This window comes from Carassius gibelio, chromosome B8 (assembly GCF_023724105.1).
Source record: "Carassius gibelio isolate Cgi1373 ecotype wild population from Czech Republic chromosome B8, carGib1.2-hapl.c, whole genome shotgun sequence".
NCBI classification, from domain to species: Eukaryota; Metazoa; Chordata; class Actinopteri; order Cypriniformes; family Cyprinidae; genus Carassius; species Carassius gibelio.
This window is the reverse complement of record NC_068403.1, coordinates 27,268,785-27,291,451: the sequence shown is the minus strand read 5'-3', so window position 1 is coordinate 27,291,451 and position 22,667 is coordinate 27,268,785. Positions and strand designations below refer to the sequence as shown.

At 40.0% G+C, this 22,667-nt stretch overlaps 2 protein-coding genes across 2 annotated transcripts in view; one reads left to right on the top strand and one right to left on the bottom strand.

Moving 5' to 3' along the window:
* LOC127963194 (uncharacterized) overlaps positions 1-22,667 on the top strand; it is a 77,256-nt gene that overhangs the window by 19,491 nt on the left and 35,098 nt on the right. The gene's annotated exons all lie outside the window — the stretch shown is intronic.
* LOC127963192 (cytosolic sulfotransferase 3-like) lies at positions 6,330-16,037 on the bottom strand. Its single transcript, XM_052562960.1, has 8 exons — positions 15,826-16,037; positions 15,089-15,227; positions 14,052-14,180; positions 8,401-8,501; positions 7,932-8,058; positions 7,566-7,663; positions 7,313-7,487; positions 6,330-6,501 (listed from the first exon to the last, which is right to left on the bottom strand). Exons 1-8 carry the CDS (start codon positions 15,847-15,849, stop codon positions 6,389-6,391), a joined length of 906 nt encoding a protein of 301 aa, XP_052418920.1. The 5' UTR covers positions 15,850-16,037; the 3' UTR covers positions 6,330-6,388.

Genomic DNA, 22,667 nt, shown 5'->3' with positions numbered 1-22,667 from the left:
AAAAATAAAGCCTCAACAAGTGTTGACATTTCCCAACATCGTAATGACTTTATGAACTACTTCACTTCTAAAATCGGTACTATTAGAGATAAAATTGCAACCATTCAGCCGTCAGCTACAGTATCACATCAGACAGTGCACTATAGACCCCTTGAGGAACAGTTCCACTCATTCTCTACAATAGGAAAGGAAGAATTGTATAAACTTGTTAAATCATCTAAACCAACAACATGTATGTTAGACCCTATACCATCTAAGCTCCTAAAAGAGGTGCTTCCAGAAGTCATAGGTCCTCTTCTGACTATTATTAATTCCTCATTGTCATTAGGATATGTCCCCAAAACCTTCAAACTGGCTGTTATTAAGCCTCTCATAAAAAAAACACAACTTGACCCCAGAGAACTTGTTAATTATAGACCAATCTCGAATCTCCCTTTTCTGTCCAAGATACTAGAAAAGGTGGTATCCTCACAATTATATTCCTTCTTAGAGAAAAATGGTATATGTGAGGATTTCCAGTCAGGATTTAGACCGTATCATAGTACTGAGACTGCTCTCCTTAGAGTTACAAATGATCTGCTCTTATCATCTGATCGTGGGTGTATCTCTCTATTAGTTTTATTGGATCTTAGTGCTGCGTTTGACACAATTGACCACAACATTCTTTTGCATAGACTTGAACACTTTGTTGGCATCAGTGGAAGTGCATTAGCATGGTTTAAATCGTACTTATATGACCGCCATCAGTTCGTAGCAGTGAATGAAGATGTATCATATCGATCACAAGTGCAGTATGGAGTACCTCAAGGCTCAGTACTAGGGCCGCTACTCTTCACGCTTTATATGTTACCCTTGGGAGATATCATCAGGAAACATGGTGTTAGCTTTCACTGTTATGCTGATGATACTCAGCTCTATATTTCCTCGCAGCCCGGTGAAACACACCAATTTGAAAAACTAATGGAATGCATAGTCGATATAAAAAATTGGATGACGAGTAATTTCTTACTGCTAAATTCAGAAAAAAACAGAGGTGTTAATCATAGGGCCTAAAAACTCTGCTTGTAATAACCTAGAACACTTTCTAAGACTTGATGGTTGCTCTGTCAATTCTTCGTCATCAGTTAGGAACCTAGGTGTGCTACTTGATCGCAATATTTCCTTAAAAAGCCACGTTTCTAGCATTTGTAAAACTGCATTTTTCCACCTCAAAAATATATCTAAATTACGGCCTATGCTCTCAATGTCAAATGCAGAAATGTTAATCCATGCATTTATGACTTCAAGGTTAGACTATTGTAATGCTTTATTGGGTGGTTGTTCTGCACGCTTGGTAAACAAACTACAGCTAGTCCAAAATGCAGCAGCAAGAGTTCTTACTAGAACCAGGAAGTATGACCATATTAGCCCGGTCCTGTCCACACTGCACTGGCTCCCTATCAAACATCGTATAGATTTTAAAATATTACTTATTACTTATAAAGCCCTGAATGGTTTAGCACCTCAGTATTTGAATGAGCTCCTTTTACATTATACTCCTCTACGTCCGCTACGTTCTCAAAACTCAGGCAATTTGATAATACCTAGAATATCAAAATCAACTGCGGGCGGCAGATCCTTTTCCTATTTGGCGCCTAAACTCTGGAATATCCTACCTAACATTGTTCGGGAGGCAGACACACTCTTGCAGTTTAAATCTAGATTAAAGACCCATCTCTTTAACCTGGCATACACATAACATACTAATATGCTTTTAATATCCAAATCCGTTAAAGGATTTTTAGGCTGCATTAATTAGGTAAACTGGAACCGGAAACACTTCACATAACACCGTACTTTCTACATCATTAGAAGAATGGCATCTACGCTAATATTTGTCTGTTTCTGTCTTATTCCGAGGTCACCGTAGCCACCAGATCCAGTCCGTATCCAGATCAGAGCGTACCTGCAGTCGCCCAGATCCAGTACGTATCCAGACCAGATGGTGGATCAGCACCTAGAAAGGACCTCTACTTCCCTGAAAGACAGCGGAGACCAGGACAACTAGAGCCCCAGATACAGATCCCCTGTAAAGACCTTGTCTCAGAGGAGCACCAGGACAAGACCACAGGAAACAGATGATTCTTCTGCACAATCTGACTTTGCTGCAGCCTGGAATTGAACTACTGGTTTCGTCTGGTCAGAAGAGAACTGGCCCCCCAACTGAGCCTGGTTTCTCCCAAGGTTTTTTTTTCTCCATTCTGTCACCAATGGAGTTTCGGTTCCTTGCCGCTGTCGCCTCTGGCTTGTTTAGTTGGGGTCACTTCATCTACAGCGATATCGCTGACTTGATTGCTAATAAATGCACAGACACTATTTAAACTGAACAGAGATGACATAGCTGAATTCAATGATGAACTGCCTTTAACTATCATTTTGCATTATTGAGACACTGTTTTCCAAATGAATGTTGTTCAGTGCTTTGACGCAATGTATTTTGTTTAAAGCACTATATAAATAATGGTGATTGATTGATTGATTGATGTAAACATGTACATTTTATGACAATCACTAAAGTATTACAAAAAATACTACAAAATACATTTTCCAGGGCTTTAGGGGCCCCTCAAATACCAGTTTTGGTTGTTACAGGAAGTCAGTGTTGATCTCAGAGGATCAGTGTGTTTTTCTTTAGGACTCCAGGAAGTGAATAGGTATTTTTCTCCAGTGGTTCCAGATTAGTTCCAGCTATGCTGTGTTTTTATGCTGAAACTATGCAGGATTTCCATCTAAACTACTAAAATAAGTGCTTCCAGAAGTCCTCTTCTGAATATTATTAATTCATAATTTTCATTATGATATGTCATTTACTGTTTGAGTAAATGAATTACTCCGTGATATTGGTTTGTTTTAACTCAGAGGGAGTGTCAGTCACATTAAAAAAGTTAACAGCTTAACGGTTTAGTTCACCCAATAATCAAAATTATGTAATTAATAACTCACTCTCATGTCGTTCCAAACCAGTAAGACCTCATTTTATCTTTGGAACACAGTTTAAGATATTTTAGATTTAGTCAGAGAACTCTCAGTCCCTCCATTGAAACTGTGTGTACGGTCTACTGTCCATGTCCAGAAAGGTAAGAAAAACATCATCAAAGTAGTCCATGTGACATCAGAGGGTCAGTTAGAATTTTTTTTAAATATCGAAAATACATTTTGGTTTAAAAATAGCAAAAACTACGACTTTATTCAGCATTGTCTTCTCTTCAATCGTCTTTATTCAGAAGATAATGCTGATTCATTTCATTGTTTTTGCTAAAATTGTGTTTGTAAGACACTGAAGTAGGAAACTGTTACAATTATAAGTTAGGTAGAGCACTTTCAGCCGTGAGTCCCATAATGGGGAGTGCTGGCCAACAGGTTAAGCGTAAAGGAGCAACTGTATTTAAAATGCTAGAGAGAGTCCATAGTTTCTGTTACATAGTCAAGTTGTTCTGAGGTTTTGGATATGCTAGAATTTACAATTTTGGCTATATGAAGTTTGCACAAAACTAAATAATGATCTGAGATATCATCACTTGGCTGCGTAATTTCAATACTATCAACATCAATTCCATGTGACAGTATTAAATCTAGAGTATGATTTCGACAATGAGTAGGTCCTGATGAAACGTGTAGTCTAACGCCAATATAGTTCAGAATGTCTATAAATGCTGATCCCAATGCATCTTTTTCATTATCAACATGGATATTAAAATCACCAACAATTAAAACTTATCTGCAGCCAGAACTAGTTCGGATGTAAAATCACCAAACTCTTTAATAAAGTCTAGATGGTGCCCTGGTGGCCTGTATACAGTAGCCAGTACAAACATAACAGGGGATTTATTATTAACATTTATTTCTCTGGATAATGTTATATGAAGCACCATTACTTCAGATGAGTTATACTTGAAGCCTGCCCTCTGAGAAATCCTGAAAACGTTGTTATAAATTAAAGCAACACCTCCCACCCCCTTTGCCTTTTAGACGCGGCTCATGTTTATAACAGTAATCTTGGGGGGTGGACTCATTTAAAATAATGTAATCATCAGGTTTTAGCCAGGTTTCTGTCAAACACAGCACATCTATATTATGATTAGTGATCACATTATTTACAAAAAGTTTTTCCATAGAAAGGGATCTGATATTCAATAAGCCAAGCTTTATCATTTGTTTATCCATATAGCATCTATTTTTTTATTTGTTGAACCTCAATTAAATTGTTAATCTTACCTTGGTTTGGATGTTTTTTTATTTTCTAGTTCGAGGAACAGACACAGTCTCTATAGTGTGATATCTTGGTGAAAGAGTCTCTATGTGCTGAGAATTAGCTAACCTCTGTGACTTGAAGCAGCTAGCAGACAGTCGGTTTAGCCAGCTTCCAGACCTGGGCCCCAGTTAGTCAGGTATAAACACTAAGACTATTTGCAAAATTTCTAGAGAGAAGAGTGGCGCAACCCCAGGAGGGATGAAGACCATCTCTTTTCAACAGGTCTGGTCTGCCCCAAAAGCTCGTCCAATTGTCTATGAAACCGATCTTATTTTGTGGGCAGCACTTAGACATCCAGCCATTGAGTGATGACAATCTGCTATGCATCTCGTCACCACGGTAGCTAAGCAGGAAGGGGACCAGAGCATATTACAGTGTCTGACATCGTGCTTGCAAGTTCACACACCTCTTTAATGTTATTTTTAGTGATCTCCAACTGGCGAAGTCGAACATCATTAGCGCCGGCACAAATAACAATCTTACTGTATTTACGTTTAGCATTAGCCAGCACTTTTAAATTTGCCAAGATGTCAGGCGTTCTGGCTCCCGGTAAACATTTGACTATGGTGGCTGGTGTCTCTATATTCACGTTCCGTACAATAAAATCACCAATAACTAGAGCACTTTCATCAGGTTTCTCAGTGGGTGCACCACTGAGTGGGGAGAACCAGTTTAATGTTTTGATCGGAACAGAAGAGCGGTGTTTTGACCCATGATTATGCTGCCTCACTGCCACCAAGTTGCCCTGCTGTAGGGGCTCTGCCGGAACCGGACAATGTACAGGAATCACTGAGCTAGACGCATCCAAAGCCGTATCTAAAGCCCTAACATTCTTACAACATCCTCAATTAAAGTTTGGATGCATGTCTCTATTTCTGTCAGCCTAACTATTTCCCTGCATTTATCAAATGTGAATCCCTCATCAGCGACAGAGATAGATAAACTATACATGTGGCAAGAGGTGCAAATAACAATAGCAGGAGAAGCCATTACTCTCCGTGCTTGATTAAATATTCTTACTGCAGTTGTTTGATGAACTTGTGAAAAACTGGAGCGAGAGAGAGGAGAAAAGAAAACAGCAATAGGTTCCAATAAAAATGCTAATGACAAGCTAACGAGTGCTAACGCTTTGCAGGTGTATTGCACTCTAGGATATAAAATAAAAGTGAACAATCAAAATTAATCTGATAATATTGATCGATAATATCAGTAATATGGTGTGAATTAAGTTATATTTTATCACTTTAAAAAACAGAGAGTGATAGTAAGATAAAGATTCTAGAAAAAAAAAAAAAAAAACAGCTATACGTGTCTCATGCTGAGAGCTGGGGCCCAGTCCCGACCCAGTGCTTCAGAAGATTGACGTGGTAAAGCTGATCCTCCTTCCTTCTGCCTGGTTGCCGCACATGGTACTTAATGGGACCGACCTTTTCGGTGACTGTGTAGGGCCCCTGCCAGGTGGCTAAGAATTTGCAGGTGGCTGTGGGGACCAGCACCAGGACCTGGTCTCCTCGCTGGAGCTCCCGTGGTTGGGCCGCCTGATTGTAATGCTTGGTGGAGGCCTGAGAGATCTCTCGGATACCGAAGAGCACATAGGGCAGCATCTGGTCCCAGTCCCGCTTATCTTTGGCCGCCACTTGGCGCAACATCTGCTTAAGGGACTGGTTGAAGCGCTCGATGAGCCCTTCGGTCTGGGGGTGGTACACCGTGGTGCGGAGCTGTTGGACTTTTAGGAGCTTGCAGACGTCTGCCATCATGAAAAGAAAAAAACAGCTACACAGAGCTACGATTTGCTACAGCAAGGCCAGCAGCCCAACAGGAAGTAGAGAAAACACGGTCCAACAGTGACACCTGCAGTCCTGCAGTTATGCTGAGTGCTTTCGTGTCCATACAGTAAAAAACTGCCAACACTCCTGCCAGTTATTCATTAGATGAAGTGCAGAATGATGACAGCAAAATCATTGATCCAAATAGAGACTGTAAGTTTGGAATGCTTATATCTTATAAATATTCCTACAAAATCAAACAAACAAACACACTTTTTGCTAAATTTTTATTTCATCAAGACATCAGATATCATTTATTTTTTCATCAATATTAGATCTCAGTGCGGAACTTGACAGTGGTGTTCTTCATCTTCTGTTTGTAGACCTCATCAAACTGTTCATTTTGTGCCACAGTGAAATGATTTTTCCAGTCTCCAACTTTACCTTTTGGAATAATATATATACAGTCAGGTCCATAAATATTGGGACATCGACACAATTCTAATCTTTTTGGCTCTATACACCACCACGATGGATTTGAAATTAAACGAACAAGATGTGCTTTAACTGCAGACTTTCAGCTTTAATTTGCGGGTATTTACATCTAAATGTAGAGATTTTTAAGGGAAAGAAGTGGAATGTTATGCAATGGCCAAGTCAATCACCTGACCTAAATCCGATTGAGCATGCATTTCACTTGCTGAAGACAAAACTGAAGGGAAAATGCCCCAAGAACAAGCAGGAACTGAAGACAGTTGCAGTAGAGGCCTGGCAGAGCATCACCGGGGATGAAACCCAGCGTACGCTGATGTCTAATTGATCTCCAGACTTCAGGCTGTAATTGACTGCAAAGGATTTGCAACCAAGTATTAAAAAATGAAAGTTTGATTTATGATTGTTAATCTGTCCCATTACTTTTGGTCCCTTAAAAAGTGGGATGTACATATACAAACTGTTGTAATTCCTACACCGTTCACCTGGTTTGGATGTAAATACCCTCAAATTAAAGCTGAAAGTCTGCAGTTAAAGCACATCTTGTTCGTTTCATTTCAAATCCATTGTGGTGGTGTATAGAGCCAAAAAGATTAGAATTGTGTCGATGTCCCAATATTCATGGACCTGACTGTATATATATATATATATATATATATATATATATATATATATATATATATATATATATATATATATAAAAGCAAGTGAAAGAACATAATTGATAAGAACTACATTATTTAGTAGTTTTTTTTTTTTTTACCTTTTCTCATGAAGGGTGAGATCTTGAAATCCATGACTGGGACAGTGGAATAGTTGGTCATTTTGTTCTGTTTCATGGCATCAAACTGAACCCCTTTTGTTATTTTCTCCCTCTCTTCAATTGGGGTTGACAAACCCAAGAAGGAACACAAATGTTCCAACTCACGTCCTGTGTCCTGAAAAGGTCACATTAAATTATACACTTTTGACACATTAAATATACTGATTTTACTCTCAAATGTTACTGAACTTACTTCCACCAAATCCTCATAGAACATGTACAGTAGGTTAGAATAAGTCAGTTTTTTCTCCCACCATCCACTGACATGGTCATACCAAGGGCCGAACACATCTAGGATAAAAAAAGTCTGATGTTAAAATATTTTAATCTGGGGCAGCTATCTTGATTCATGTGGGGGTTACTGATAATAGGATTTTTTTTTTTTACTTCTTTCTCAATGTTCTTGTAGTGATAATATTATATTTACAGTAATATATTTCTGTGATATTAAAATGTTTCAGAATGTAACTGGCCAGAAAGCTTTATTTGATTTTATATATATATACAATTATTTTATACAATTATTTTTATTTATATATATGACAATTATTTTACTTACTTTTTCCTTCCATAAATTTCTGTAAAAAAGTGTTCCAGTCTCCTGGTTCAGGCTGTACCATGTTCATTCGATCGAAATGAAAATAAGAAACTGCATTGTCTTTTGCATTCCGAGCTACATACACAATCTAAAATGAGTGGGAAAAAAATGAGTAGAAAAAAAATGATTGTCAATGCTAAAATGTACAAAATTATTTATTTCTATGGAATAATAATGTATTATAAAGAATGTATTCATTTATTTACCAACCACAACTGCCAAACATTTCATTTAAATAAACTGCATTTCAATAACACTGTCTATTAAACATGAAATTAAATAAAGATAGAACTTTTGACTAAAGTAAGTCACATAAAATGATTACATGAAATTAGTTTTTACACCATTTTCATTCTGTTGTGGAAGATTTATGACATTATCACCTAAAATCAAAACATCACATGAAAAAAAAAAATCCCATTTACTTTACCCTTGAGTTCTGCTCCCAGAAGGACTTGGGCACAAGCTGGACAGGTAAATGAGTTTTAATGAGGCGAGGAGAAGTGGGCAGATTATCAGCCAGTTCTGTTCCTGAAAGTTAGTAATAAATTGTGGCTCTAAATTAAAAGTATCCTAGTCTCTTTGCGGTGCAGTCAAAGCATGATTTATTGTCTTCAAAAACAGGAGGTATGTGAATGCCTATATACAAATATTACACACTTTTGTGTGTTTAGGTGTTTTCCAGATAGATTTGTCCAGACAGAGAACTTGTAGTTGTGTTTGCATACACAATACTGTACTTTGTCTTGACTTGTTGTCGGAAAAGCAACTCTAAAGTTGTTAATAATGTATGATCATTATTTTATTGTCATTTTATGAATTAACTGAATACATTTGTGGATGATGTATGAGAATGATCATATTATTTTGTTTGGTGATTTTAATATTCATGTGTGCTGTCATTCTAAACCTCTAATGACTACCACTAAACCACTAATCACTAAAACTTCTTCACTAAAAAGCCATGTCATAATGCCACCATCCATGCCAAGGAAAAACTGCAAATATTGTATGTACAAAATGTACAAAAATGGGATATCTGCAAAGTCTAAATATATCTCAAAATTAATTGCAAAAAGTAATCATAGATCTAAAGTTCTTTTCTCTGTTACTAACTTTGCTCTAAGCACGGCAGGGTTTCACAACACTCATTCCCTCATCTAGAGAGGACCGAGGTTACTTTGCGTAAGCTAGCTTATGCTACGGGAACCCAATTTAAAACACTGTGTGTGCTTAGTAATGTCCACACACATATTCCCAAGGGCATGTGCCCGGGATATACATAATAGTGGGTAAATCCAGACCAACGAACGTGGGTCTGAGAATATAATATGACCATCTCGAAGGACATGGGTGCTTATCACAGTATAACAGTCAGGAACAACATGAGTCAGCCTGAACTGCATAGAAGCAAGGCTAACATCAGATGGACATCTGAGCCAGAGGGACAGATATGATTGTAGAATTACAGTCAGGGAAGACCTAAGTCAGCCTGATCTGTTAGTCTTAGACCCGTGCTAGTAGCACGCTCATGAAACACTGTCTGCACGACGCCAAGTTGGTCAGATCAGTGGATCCTGGAGTGAAACTCCACTGGACCATGCCCATGAGGAGGCCATGCCTCTTGTGGAATGAGCTCTGATGCCCAGTGGGCAGCAAAGACCCTTAGACTTATAGGCCAGAGCGATAGCGTCAACTATCCATCTGGAAAAGCTCTGTTTCGACATGGCTAGTCCCTGCTTTGACTTGAGTCGTTAGGTCCAAACTCGATACACATACTGTAGCACTCACAGAGAGTGCTTGCAGGTCACCCACTTGCACAACCGAGGCAAGAGCCACAAGGAAAGCGGCCTTAAATGAAAGATTCCGCAAATCCATGGACTGCAGCGGTTCGAAGGGGCCACCCTACATTGCGTCTAGGACAGTGGAGAGTTCCCAGAGAGGAACCAGAGTGGGCTGGAGAGGGTTTAATCTCCTAGCACCTCTCAGGAAATTAATCATGAGATCGTTCCTTCCAAAGCATAGGTTTGGCAAACGCTCCTATGGCAGCAACGTACACTTTGAGCATGGAGGGGGACCTGCCCTTCTCCAACAGCTCCTGTAGGAAGAAGAGAATCTCCGCAGTGCTACAGCATTGAGGGTCTATGGTTTGACCCGAGCACCAGCCAGAAAACACTGAACACTTTGAAGTATAAAGCCTTCTAGTAGAAGGCACTCTCGCCTGTGTAATAGTGTTCAGCACTCCCTCTGGGATGTCTGCGGCTACCCATTGATGGCCCAGATGTGCAGGGCCCATAAGTCGGGGCGCGGGTGCCAAAATTGATCCCCTGGCATGAGAGAGGAGATCCCTCCTCACCAGAATCAGTGTTGCCAACTTCTTTCAATGGAAAGTAGCTAAATCCTGCCTGAAAAGTCGCTAAATGTCGCTAGATGACGTCATATGCTAATTAGCATATTCATGAAGTAGGTGCGTCATATTATCTTGCCCTTTCTGTGCTCATTTACTGCATTTTAATGCTGCAAAAATTCTCAATAAAACGTTTTTTATTATTATATTTTAATGCTTCTGTTGTCAGACAACGGAATTAATATTATAATGACTGAAACGCGGTCCATTAAGACTACATACCAGCTCTCAAAGATGTTAATCTGTGCACTAAAATCCTATTCACGACTAGTCTAATGAAATCACATACACATAAGATTAAGACAATGGTTGTACTGTGATTTTGGCTATACTTGTATGTAAAATAGAGTTAGAAGCAACAGAATATCTTTTTTTAACTGAAAGTGCTGCTCCTCTCTGCTCGCTGAATAGGGTAGATAGAGATGCGTGTGCGCGCGCTGCCTGGGGGGGAGAGAGAGAGAGAGAGAGCTTGTGCTCGTTCGGCAGTACTGGAGAGTCTCAGAGAATAAATAAGGTCGGTCAAAAAAAGTTGCTAGATTTGTCGCTAGTCGCTTTTTTGGAGAAAAGTCGCTATGGGGGTCTGAAAAGTCGCTAAATCTAGCGACAAATCCGCTAAATTGTCAACACTGAACAGAATCGGCCATGGGGTCGTGTTCACTTGCTGCATCACCTCTGGGAACCAAACCTGGTTCCCCCAGAACGGCGCCACGAGGAGCACAGAGAATTCATTCTCCCTTATTCGCTTGATCACCAGAGCGTCCCTACCTTTCATGAAAAGTGCTGGGCAGTGCACATTCTTTGGCGGCGCAAAGAGATATTGGCTCTCTCAAAGGTGTCCCATAGTAATTGGTCTACCAGGGAGTGCAGGGACCATTCCCCTGGGGAAACATTGTCTCTGGACAGCATGTCTGGACCCACATTCTGACATCCTGGCATGTGCACTGCTCTCAGCGAGCGCAGGTTGTGCTGCTACCACATGAGGACACATTCTGCCAGTGTGTGGAGGCTCTGTAATCTGAGACCGACCTGGCAGTTTATGTAAGATACCACTGCCATGTTGTCCATACAGACTAAGACATTGTGGCCTTTTAAGAAGGGGAGGAAATATCCCAAAGCATTCTCAACCACTTTCATCTCCAGACAGTTTATGTGTAAATGCCCTTCCTGGGCCGCACACAGGCCAAATACTAGCTACCCTCATAGAGGGTGTCCCAACCTGAGTTGGAGGCATCTGTCGAGATTATTTTCATTTCGAGATCATCCCCAAATCCATGCCTGACTGATACCAGTCTGCCACCTTCCAGGGCTCCAGTGCTGTCACACAGTTCTGAGTCACACTGAGGCGAATAGTGCCAGAGGTCCACGCTCGACGTGGAATCCGTGTTTTAAGTGTCGTAGAGGGCGCATGTAAAACAAGCCCAGAGCACTGCCAAGGCTGAAGCCATAAGACCCTGCATCCTCTGGAAATTCTTGAGCTGAGAAATGCTGCCGGCCATGAAAACCGCTGCTGAGCATTGCATCTTTGAGATCCACTGAGATAAACCAGTCTCTTGGGCATCTTTGTGCGAGAACCGTGAGCATTTTGATCAATCTCTGCATGAGGACTTTGTTCAAATGCCTGAGATCTAGGATGGGTCTGAGACTGCCATCCTTCTTTGGGACGAGGAAATATCTGTCGTAGAAACCTGCATCGCTCTGGATCAGCGGGATGTTTTCTATAACACCTTTTCTCAGCAGTTTTTAATCTCGGCATGAAGTAGATGTGCTGTTTCTTCTTTCACCGTGGTTTCGGCCCTGGCTCGAAAGGGCAGGGGTCTACGAGCGAACTGCAGCGAATATCCTTATATAGTTTTATATCGTTTTATATTACCCATCATTATCTGACATGCCCAGGATAATTTCCCATGCTTTTATGCTTAATGGTAGGGGAAGAATGGAATCTATGTTATGGTTGCTGTGTGTGCGGCGCATAGCATACAGTGTTTGCTCATGTGCGTACACTCAGGGAGGCGTGCATGCTCTCTGCACACAGAACACATTTTGTGTCTACTGATGGGTTTTCTGCACACAGAACGCGTTTCTTGTTTATTGATAGGGGCTCTAAGTGAGTGAGTGTTACAAAGTGACCCGTGTTTGTGAGTAGGGGTGAGCACTGTACAGCGGGCACATCTCCTACATTTAAAACACATGCGGTGTAAGCCTGTTTCATTGATATTGGCCATGAATGAGTGTGCCACACTGAACGGGCCATGCTTATGTTTAGGGGTGAGCACTGGGACGTGGGCACATTTGCTACATTTACAACACCTTCAGCATGAGCCGGAAAGACAGACATAATGCTCTTTTTGAGATTTATCTGGGTGGCCATGAAAACGGCTTTTGGGTACAGATGAGCGGGTTGTTTAAGGGGCTCGTTGGCTGTAAAATACACTTCTCCAGTCACCTCTGCTGAGGGAACTGAGAGAGCGGCACGCGCTATCTTTAATGGCGATCTGGCCGAAGCAAAACTCGACCATCTTCATCTTCCTAGTGTAGTCATGAAGACTTTGAGGGCTCAGGTTTAAGCGCTATCTTCTGCTTGGGTCCTGAGGGGGAGGCGGTCTGTGACGGCTCGAAGAGCTTGAGCGCTGCTGAAACTTTCAGCACTTTGAAGCTGGCGGCGGAGGTGTGGTGGCAGTTTGGTGGCTGTTTTTTGGAGCGGCCCGTCGTGGAATTAGAGCTTTTCGGTATGAAGTGCCGCATGACCTGCAAGGTTTTCTGCACTTCAGAGTATCTCTCCGTCAAGCCCTTGACTGCTGGGCCGAAGAGACTGGCTGTAGACACAGGCGTGTCGAGGAAGGTGGCTCTGTCGGACTCTTTTATGTCGGACAGAGTCAGCCACAAGTGTCTCATGGCTATAGCACAGCCATGGCATGAAGCACTGACGTGGCTTGACCAGCGGCGGTGTAAATTTTTTTTTTTCAGTTAGATCTTCAAGAGAAGATTGCTATCCATGCTTTTATTACTGCTCATGGAATTCTGCAAAATTCTTTGTTTGTTCAAATAATCTATAACTTGTTTCCATAAGTAAAAAGTTTTGCAGCAAAATTCCTAATATATATATTATTGTGGCGAGTGGGGAGGGGCCGAGAGGCGTGGGAACGAGGAGTGAGGCCAGGTGTAGTGATTGAAGATGAGCTGCACCTGCGCCCCACTGCCAGTATCAAGTCCCACGTAGGAGATGGAAGGATATAAAACTGGAGCGACGACCGTGAAGGACGAGAGAGGACCAGGCCTGGGACATTATTTTATGTGTTTGGTTTTTATTTGTGTGTGTCAGTCGCCGTGAGGGGCTGACGTGCTGTTTTGTTTATTTTCGAATATTAAAATGATTTTTGATTGTGCGCCGGTTCCCGCCTCCTTCTTCCCGATGATTAAGAAGTTCATATTATTACAATTATGTATTTACTTATTAAATGCTTCTATATTTTCAAGGAACACGGTTATCAAATAATTTTTTCTCATACGCATAATGTACATGTGTATTAGATAAAACAAAACAAAAAACATCTTGGCATGGCTCATTTATTACAACAACAAACAAACAAAATAAACAAACTCGATAATCAACATAATATGCTAAAAAAGAAGAAAAAATTAAAATGTGAAAGTCTTATTATACGGTGGTGTCTGACCTGGTGGCATCATTTTGAAACATGACTCCAGGAATGGCACTCTCATATAGATAGGCTGGGAAGTTTGGCGCTCTGGAGAATCGTTACCAAAGTATAGAAGGTCTAGAATATATGAAATCCAGGTGGTACCTAGAATGAATGAAGAATGGAGTGTAGGAATTATTGTATGATGCCAAACCCTCTATTAGTAAAACAACAACCACCAAAAAACATGAAAAAAAAAAAAAACATCAAGATGATCAGTATTATAGTATAACAAGATTTCTGGATGGCATCTTACTTACTGCATGGAACTGTCTAGATCTAAGGTTTTAGACAATTTCATTTTTTTTTTTTTTTTTATCATTTATACATGATACACAGTTTTGTAACAGGAATGTAAAACTGTGACAATGAATTTGACATTGACTGTGTCCAAAATCGGCCTCAGTACCACTAAATAGAGCAATACTTGAGGGGACAGCCATTTGTAGTGGTCATACAAATCATAGTGGACATTATCAAGAGGACTTATTCAATCCCATAATGCATCGCAATAATGAGCGATGTACACTCATTGGCTAGAAAATACCCATAATGCACTGTGAGGGTCATGCTAAAGGGGTTTCTTACATCTCACCAGAAGATGGTGTCTGCAGATGTCCATTCAACCATTTTTAAAACTGTGGAGCTGCCAGTTTACTAAGTTTCAAACAATTATAAAGCAGCAAGCAAAAAAGTGACACACTTAGTAAGCACAACTATATATGCTCACTATTATTCCTAACACCAGAACAGCTCTGGTCTGAGATGCTTTAGTCACCCAGTGAACCTAAATTGGTCAAGCAGTTTGGAGAATAAATGGATGGACCAGAAGTTTTGTAAAATATAGTGAAGTCTGGCAAACAGTAAAGCTTGTGTGTGGAGTCCAGAGAAATCATTACTGATATAAAATATGCACAATGAGGAAAATAATAGATGAATAAATAGAACATATTGTATGAGTTATGTGGTCACATGACATTCTGTAAAAATTGTTTAACATGCAGTGCCCTCACCTGCTTTGGGGTAAGTGACGATTAGAATGTCATCAGGTCTTGCTTGAAAGTTTTTTACCTTTTCCCAGTTGTCAGTGAAGTACTGGACCATAGAAACACCCTCAAAATCAAACAGTTCAGGCCGACTAAGTTGTTTCATCTAGAGTATTAAAAAGTGTAAATGTATTGTTGAGGTTTCACAGGACTGAATAATCATTATTGAATCATTATTGGCCATAAACATTCAATGCTAAAAACCATTATCAAGCAAACAACAACAATAATACATACATATATATTATATGTACATATTTTAAGATTACAAATGCATATACCTTTAGTACCCTACATTTATTCAGTTTATTTTCTAGATTAATTTAAACCTTAAACAACAGAGAAAACAACAACAACAGCAACAATGACAACATAAAATGCCTTTTTAAAGCTTACCACTGGCCAATAAATATTACAATTTTAATGTTTGCTTATGGTGATATTACAATATAATCTTTTGTTTGCCCAGAACAACCTGATTCTGAAATGTATTATTTTAAAGTGCCTTTAAATGCAGCTACCTTCTAAACCATATATTCCGTTTTCATTACATTACAGGGTTTGTTTATGCATACTGATATCTAATTTATAACGTGCTAATTTCCGTTTCTAATTACCAAACCCAAGCGCAAAAGAAACTGTTTTTGATTAGTTAATGTGGTTTTCCTTAAAATGGTTAAATATTTAACACTGATTTTACTCACTGATGATGAGTCAGGGATTTCCATTATCCTGATTCCTTTGCAACCGTTTTTTACAATCTTTTTCCCCCTTATTATCCACCTTGATTTTACTCTTCTCAAATGTTTCTTATAGCTTCTTCCTTGTTAAACTACATTCCATAGCACCGTGCAATGCTCATGTCTTCAAATCACAGCTTATCTTATTCTTCACTCTTCCCCTGCCTATCCCTCCCCCACCCCTCTCACTGTACTTTGTACTCAGCCTCAAACAACAGGTTATGCAAGTTCATTCAGTAAAAGTAACACAAAGGACACTGCCTAGGGGCCCCTCAAGTACTGGCTTTTTGTTGTTACTGGAAGTTAGTGTTGAGCCGAAAGGAACTGTGTGTGTTTATCTTGGAGACTTGGAGGAAGTGAACGGGCCCTTTATCCCAGTGGTCCAAGATTACTTACAGACTACCCCTGGTAAGAGAGCACAGTGAAAAAACTGAGTCTGGGTGCAGGTGAAAGAAAATTTAATAAACAAAAACAGGCAAAGCAAAACAGAAACAGATCAAACAAGTTCTTAGAAAACACTCAAACAAAAACAGGACCAGTGTCCTGACATTTTATCCTACCAGTCAGATTTCCCTACCAGGGTTTACTGCACATGCACACATCGATATTGTGTCCTTTTTCTCATGCTAAACAACATCTAATGTATCTGCATTATTGTAAGGGTAGGTCTAAGCTTAGGATTGGTGTAGACTTTAATAAAAGACAATCTAATTGGTAGAAAGTTATTTATTCATTTGTTAACTACTGTGTTTTCTGTAGCTGTTTCTCTTCTAGCTTCTACTATGAAAATAGCACATAATTACTGTATTTGCATTACTGTAAGGGTAGGCTTAGGGTTGCAGTAAGCATGTTAATAAACCATAAATTTACAAGTAGCATTTTTCGTTTCACTGTTTCAATGGGAGGTAGTAAAATCTGACAGGGTCTACAGAGCACTGGGATACAAATACGATAACCAAATGTACTTGCATCCACAACCTACAAACAATAAATAACCATACAAATACGATTACAGATACAAATACAATTCAGCCAGCCAGAGTAGAGGGAGTGTTGTGTGTAAATAGTCCATGATGATGAGGAACAGCTGAGGGTATATTTGAGAGTTTGGGGAATGGATTCTAGGAGGACAGGAGATGGTGACCTCTGGGGGTGAGAAGGATAAACGCAGGGCCCGGACTCATGACTAGACCTTGTTAAAGTGACTAAAAGTCAAATATCCATAAAGGTACTGAATGATTAGTAAACATGTATTAACATTTACAAATGATGAAAAGTTTCAACAAATGAGTACTGAAAAACAATAACAAATGGACAAGGAGTAAATGATTTGTTAAGAGAGCAGAAGTCTGCATTCACACTATACATCAAACAAAATGTGAATAATGGGTTAACATAAATAGTGTGTGGAGTGCTTAATGTTACTAATTAAACTTTTTTCCCCACCACAACATTTGTGAATGAAAAAATAAAAATAAAAAAATAAAATAATAATAATAATAATCAAAGTTTAATTACATTTGTTAATATTTAAATATATATTTTTTTAAATTTCTTTGAAAATTGAAAGTGATGTTCTTCATCTTCTATTTGTTAACCTCACCAAACTGTTCATTTTGTGCCACAGTTAAAATAGTTAGAATAATCCTGTTCTGTTTCATGGCATCAAACTGAACCACTTTTATTATTTTCTCCTATGACTATTCAGCTGAAGTGGACAAACCCAAGAAGGATTACAAATGTGCCACCTTATGACCAGTGTCCTGAAGAAGACATCCACATCCACATACCTTACTGAATATATGCTAATATGTTTGCTAAAATTTTTATTTTATATACTAAACTTACCTCAGCCATCTCCTCAAAGGACATGTACAGTTGGTTAAAATATGTCTGTTGTCTCCCACCATCCATTGACATGGTCGTACTAAAGACCAAACACTCTAAGGGAAAATTTTGGATGTTCTTCAGAGGCAAATTTCTTGATTCAGGTAATTGTAGGGATTGCACATAATAGTGGAATCAAATATTTTACTCTCCCAGTGTTTATGTAAATTTTATATTTGTGTAAACATTTATATTCTGACATTAAAATGGTTAAAGACATTTTACCAACATCTTGCCAAAGACTCTTTGTGGAGATGATTGGGAACATTTTTATTCTGATTTTGCAGTACCACAAGTGGAAATATATCCATACTAGCTCAGCATGAAATGGCAAGGATGTTGTAATTTTTCTACTGTGGTCCTGTGAAATCAGAAAAAAAAGAATATTCACAAAACATTGTTGTAAAACATATGTGTAACGCCGCACCAGCACACCCTCTGCTTCTATAGTCATTTCCTGTTTGGGAGTCACTTCACTGCGAAGTATTGCCAGTTAACCTGCCTTACAGAGCGTTTTCCTTGTGAGTATTCTGACTGCCTGTTTGATCACGTGTGATGAATAATGAGAGGATGCAAGATGCAAGTTAACAAGTTTAATAATAATGAGAGTCAAAGTAAAGAAACAGGCCGGGGACAAACAATCAGGTGGTGGTGGTGAAGCAGGGACGAGATGGCAATCCGGTAGTAGTGCAATGAAGAGCGTGAAGAGAAACCCAGGAACCATGGAACATCCAGACGACACAAGGAACTGACGAAATCCAATGGAGAACTGGGCTTGACGAGACACAAGAACAGGACGCACTCCAGGGAACAACTACAACGATCTGACAACATAAGAGGGAAATTACTGACATATAAAGGGAGGTGAAATCAACGACAGCTGGTGAAACTAATCAACACAATGAGTAACCACACCCACACAGACACCTCAGGGTGAGACAGCCGATTCATGAACCGTGACATCACAATTCTGCCTGTTATCTCATTCACGTCTCTTGGATTGCCCCTTTGGATATATTGCTTGATTGGATTGATGTTTGTGTTTGACCTGTTCGCCTGCCTACTCGTCTCTGCCTACTGGATAACCCCTGTGTATGTTGAAAGATCGGACTGCCCTTACGGTATTGACACATTTCCTGGTAACACGACTCTGAATGTACAATCTTCCTTTAATAAACTCCTGCAAATGGATCCACATTCTGCCTCTGCCTCTTCGTTACAATATGTTCCCTTGGAGCAGTGGTTCCCAACCTTTTTCAACTCGCGGCCCACACAACCAAGCACATATGTTTGCACGGCCCACTGCAAAAAAAAAATGAACTGACCCCGCTATTGTTGGGTTAATAACTTAGTACTCAGAAGCTAGATTGTTAACTGTCTTTATTGAATGAACTGGCAATGAAAAGAAAATAACTCCGGTTGGCACCGCTCAGCAAAACTGGAGAACCAGATCCAGGCAGAGCTCGGCAGTGGGTAGACAGTCAGTGGAGCAAGCAGTCAGGAAGGAACATATTGACAGCCATTTATGCATGTTTGAATTTGTTATTCTGTAGCATATGCAGCAAAAATATATAATATAAATTGGCGGTTTATTCTTAAACCAATCAGTGAGCTCAAATAGTGGAAGCATAGTTACAGTTGAATATTTATTTTTTGTTATTTAATTATCTATATGCTGAGCCACTTCCTGTGCCTACGGGTATATAAGGCAAAAGCGCACACCCACTCATTAGGTTTTATGCTGAGGAACCAAGAACATGTCCTGACAACAGAGAATAGTTCAAGGTTGTGGCATGAGGACATAATATCTCCATTCCCTCTATCAGTGAATGAGGGTTACATACGTAACCGAGACATTCCCTTTTTGTCAGTCACCACGAGTTATGTCGAACAACATATGGGGTCCATGGAAAACTCCAAACCTGAAACGTTGCACTGCAAGTTTTGACAAGCATGTCACAAAAGCTACACTAAGGTCTAACCTTCCCAACGACCCAGTGTAAATTCACTAACCTTGTTACTGAAGGGGACAAAAGGGTGAGTATATCACTGCTGACGAAAGCCATGCTGCTGTTCCATCCACATAAAACATTTTTGGAAGGGATTTCAACCTTCAGTGAAAGATTGCTTCAAATCTTTCCTACTTTTTTTTCTTTCAGCCTGGCAGAATGATGGGGAAGTGAAAAGGTCAGCCTTAAGAAAAAAGGTCACTACGGAGACCACATCCTACCCGTAAGGAGGTGACGTGGTGATACTGATATGGACAGACCCAGGGGGCAGTACTACATGACATTGACAAGTATGACACTGAAACAGTCCTTCCCACCACTTATCTGTTACCCAACACATAGAAAGAAACTGGCTTTACACAAAGGTTGTAAAACCTTGCAAAGGTGTTAGGTGTCGCACAGCCAGAGAGGCACCATGCGTCAATGCCCAAGAGGACGCCCCTCTCTGAGTTGAGTGGGCTCTCACACCCAGGGGGTATGGGTCACCCTGGGATTGGTATGCCAAGGCGATGGCATCCACTATCCAGTGGGCCAACCTCTGCTTAGAGACAGCTATTCCTTTCTGCTAGCCTTAAAAGCAGACAAGGAGCTGCTAAGAGCTTTTAAAGCTCTGGGTGTGGTCCACATATATGCATAGTGCTCTTACGGGACACAGCAACAGCAAGGCTGGATCTGTTACCTCTGGGGGCAGCATTTGTAGGTTCATCTCCTGGTCTCAGAAGGGAGTGATGGGAATCTTGAACATGTATCCTGGCTGGGATGTTAGGACAACATGAGAGTAGGGTGGCCTGAATACATGGCACTCTTCACTTACTGAAAATGCTTGGAGGTCCTCGACCCTCTTGATGGAAGTGAGAGTATTTAGGAGTGCTGAGAGATAGGAACTTCAGCTCAACTGACTCAAGCAGCTCAAAGGGACCGCTCTGGAGTCCATCCAGGACTCAGGTGTGACCTAGGAGGATTCAACCTTCTGGCACCCCTTAGAAAGGTAACTATCAGGCCATGCCTTCAGAGAGAACAGCCGTCCACTGCATTGTGATGCGCTGCGATAGCAGCGACATACACTTCCAAGGTGGAGGGTGACAGCCTACACTCTAACCTTTAATTTAATTTAATTGCACAAATAAACACAACAGGAGTTGACCATAGTGTTTTACAGAATATAAAAATAAGTTACAGATAAATAAAGTAATAAGACATAAAAAATAAATAAAACATAATTAAGAAATGCTTAAAGCTTGGGTCAACAATAGGACTTTAACTTCAATTTAAACTCATGCACATATGACGGGGATATCAGATAAAATGAGTTTTCTTAAAGAATTGCTTAAAGCTTGGGACAAAAGATAGGACTTTAACTTCAGTTTAAACTCATGCACAGAGGACAGGCATCTCAGATAGAAACAAAAAGACTGTTCCGGAGCCTAGGTCCAAAAATGGCAAATGCACGATTAAAGGGTTAGTTCATCAAAAAAATCACGTGTGTACGTTCTACTGTCCATGTCCAGAAAGGTAAGAAAAACATCATCAAAGTAGTCCATGTGATTATGTTTATTGAGACACTGTTTTCCAAATGAATGTTGTTCAGTGCTTTGATGCAATGTATTTTGTTTAAAGCACTATATAAATAAAGATGATTGAATGATTGATGTGACATCAGAGGGTCAGTTAGAATTTTTTTAAGCATCGAAAAAACATTTTGGTCCAAAAACTACGACTTTATTCAGCATTGCCTTCTCTTCCGTGTCTGTTATGAGAGAGTTCAAAACAAAGCAGTTTGTGATATCCGGTTCACGAACGAGTCATTCGAAGTTACTGGATCTTTTTGAACCAGTTCACCAACTCGAACTGAATCGTTTTAAATGGTTTGCGTCTCCAATACGCATTACTCCACAAATGACTTAAGCTGTTAACTTTTTTAATGTGGCTGACACTCCCTCTGAGTTCAAACAAACCAATATCCTGGAGTAATTCATTTACTCAAACAGTACACTGAACTGCTGTGAAGAGAGTACTGAAGATGAACACAGAGCCGAGCCAGAAAATGACTCGTTCACGAGTCAAGAACCGGTTGCATTGGTTTTTGGATCACCAGTATTTCTTTCGGACAGTTTGCTTCAATAAACCGGTTGAAGAAAATGGTTCACCTGTTCTTTTGCTCTCAACGTTATGGCATCATTGGCAATGATTGCCCTTGATTCAAGCCTTTGGTTTACCTGGGCTCATAAAATTAGCACAGAATCAGTTCAGAATCAATCACCAAAAGAATCAGTTCAGACGCTCTGTGTGTCAGTCTGCTTCACACTGAATCACACATGCATAGGGCTAGGTACCGAACTTCGAAGCCTTTGTGGTATCGAACGGAAAACTTAGATACTATGAGTATCGGAAAAATGATTTATCCTTCGGTGCCAAATTTCGGGTCCAAAAGCCAAGTGACCGTTTTTTTTTTTGTTTTTTTTTTGCCAAGCGGTTGTGTCTGTGTGAGCTTGTAGCATACGTGCATGTAAGGACCTAAATTCACCGTGATTGGCTGACCACCACCACGTGACGTGACGGGGAGGATTTCTGAAGATACTCGCATTCACACAACACAAGTGTAGTTGTTTTTTCTCAAAACGTTTCCGTTTTACAATGCCAGAGAGGTCTAAAGTGTGGCTACACTTTATAAAAGTGGATGCCGAGTCAGCAAAGTGAAACATATGCGATAAGAGTATTGCAACCAAAGCTGGCAATACCACCAATTTAATGAAGCATTTTTTCTTATTAGTGTTCCACCCCTCCCTGTTTAGTTTGGTCTACTCCATTGCGTATCTTGAAACACGCCCCCTTTCACATTGTCTAAAAAACAGAGAGAGAGACAGATTTATCCGGTTTAGCAAATTTCTCTGAGCAGCAGGCCACTGTATA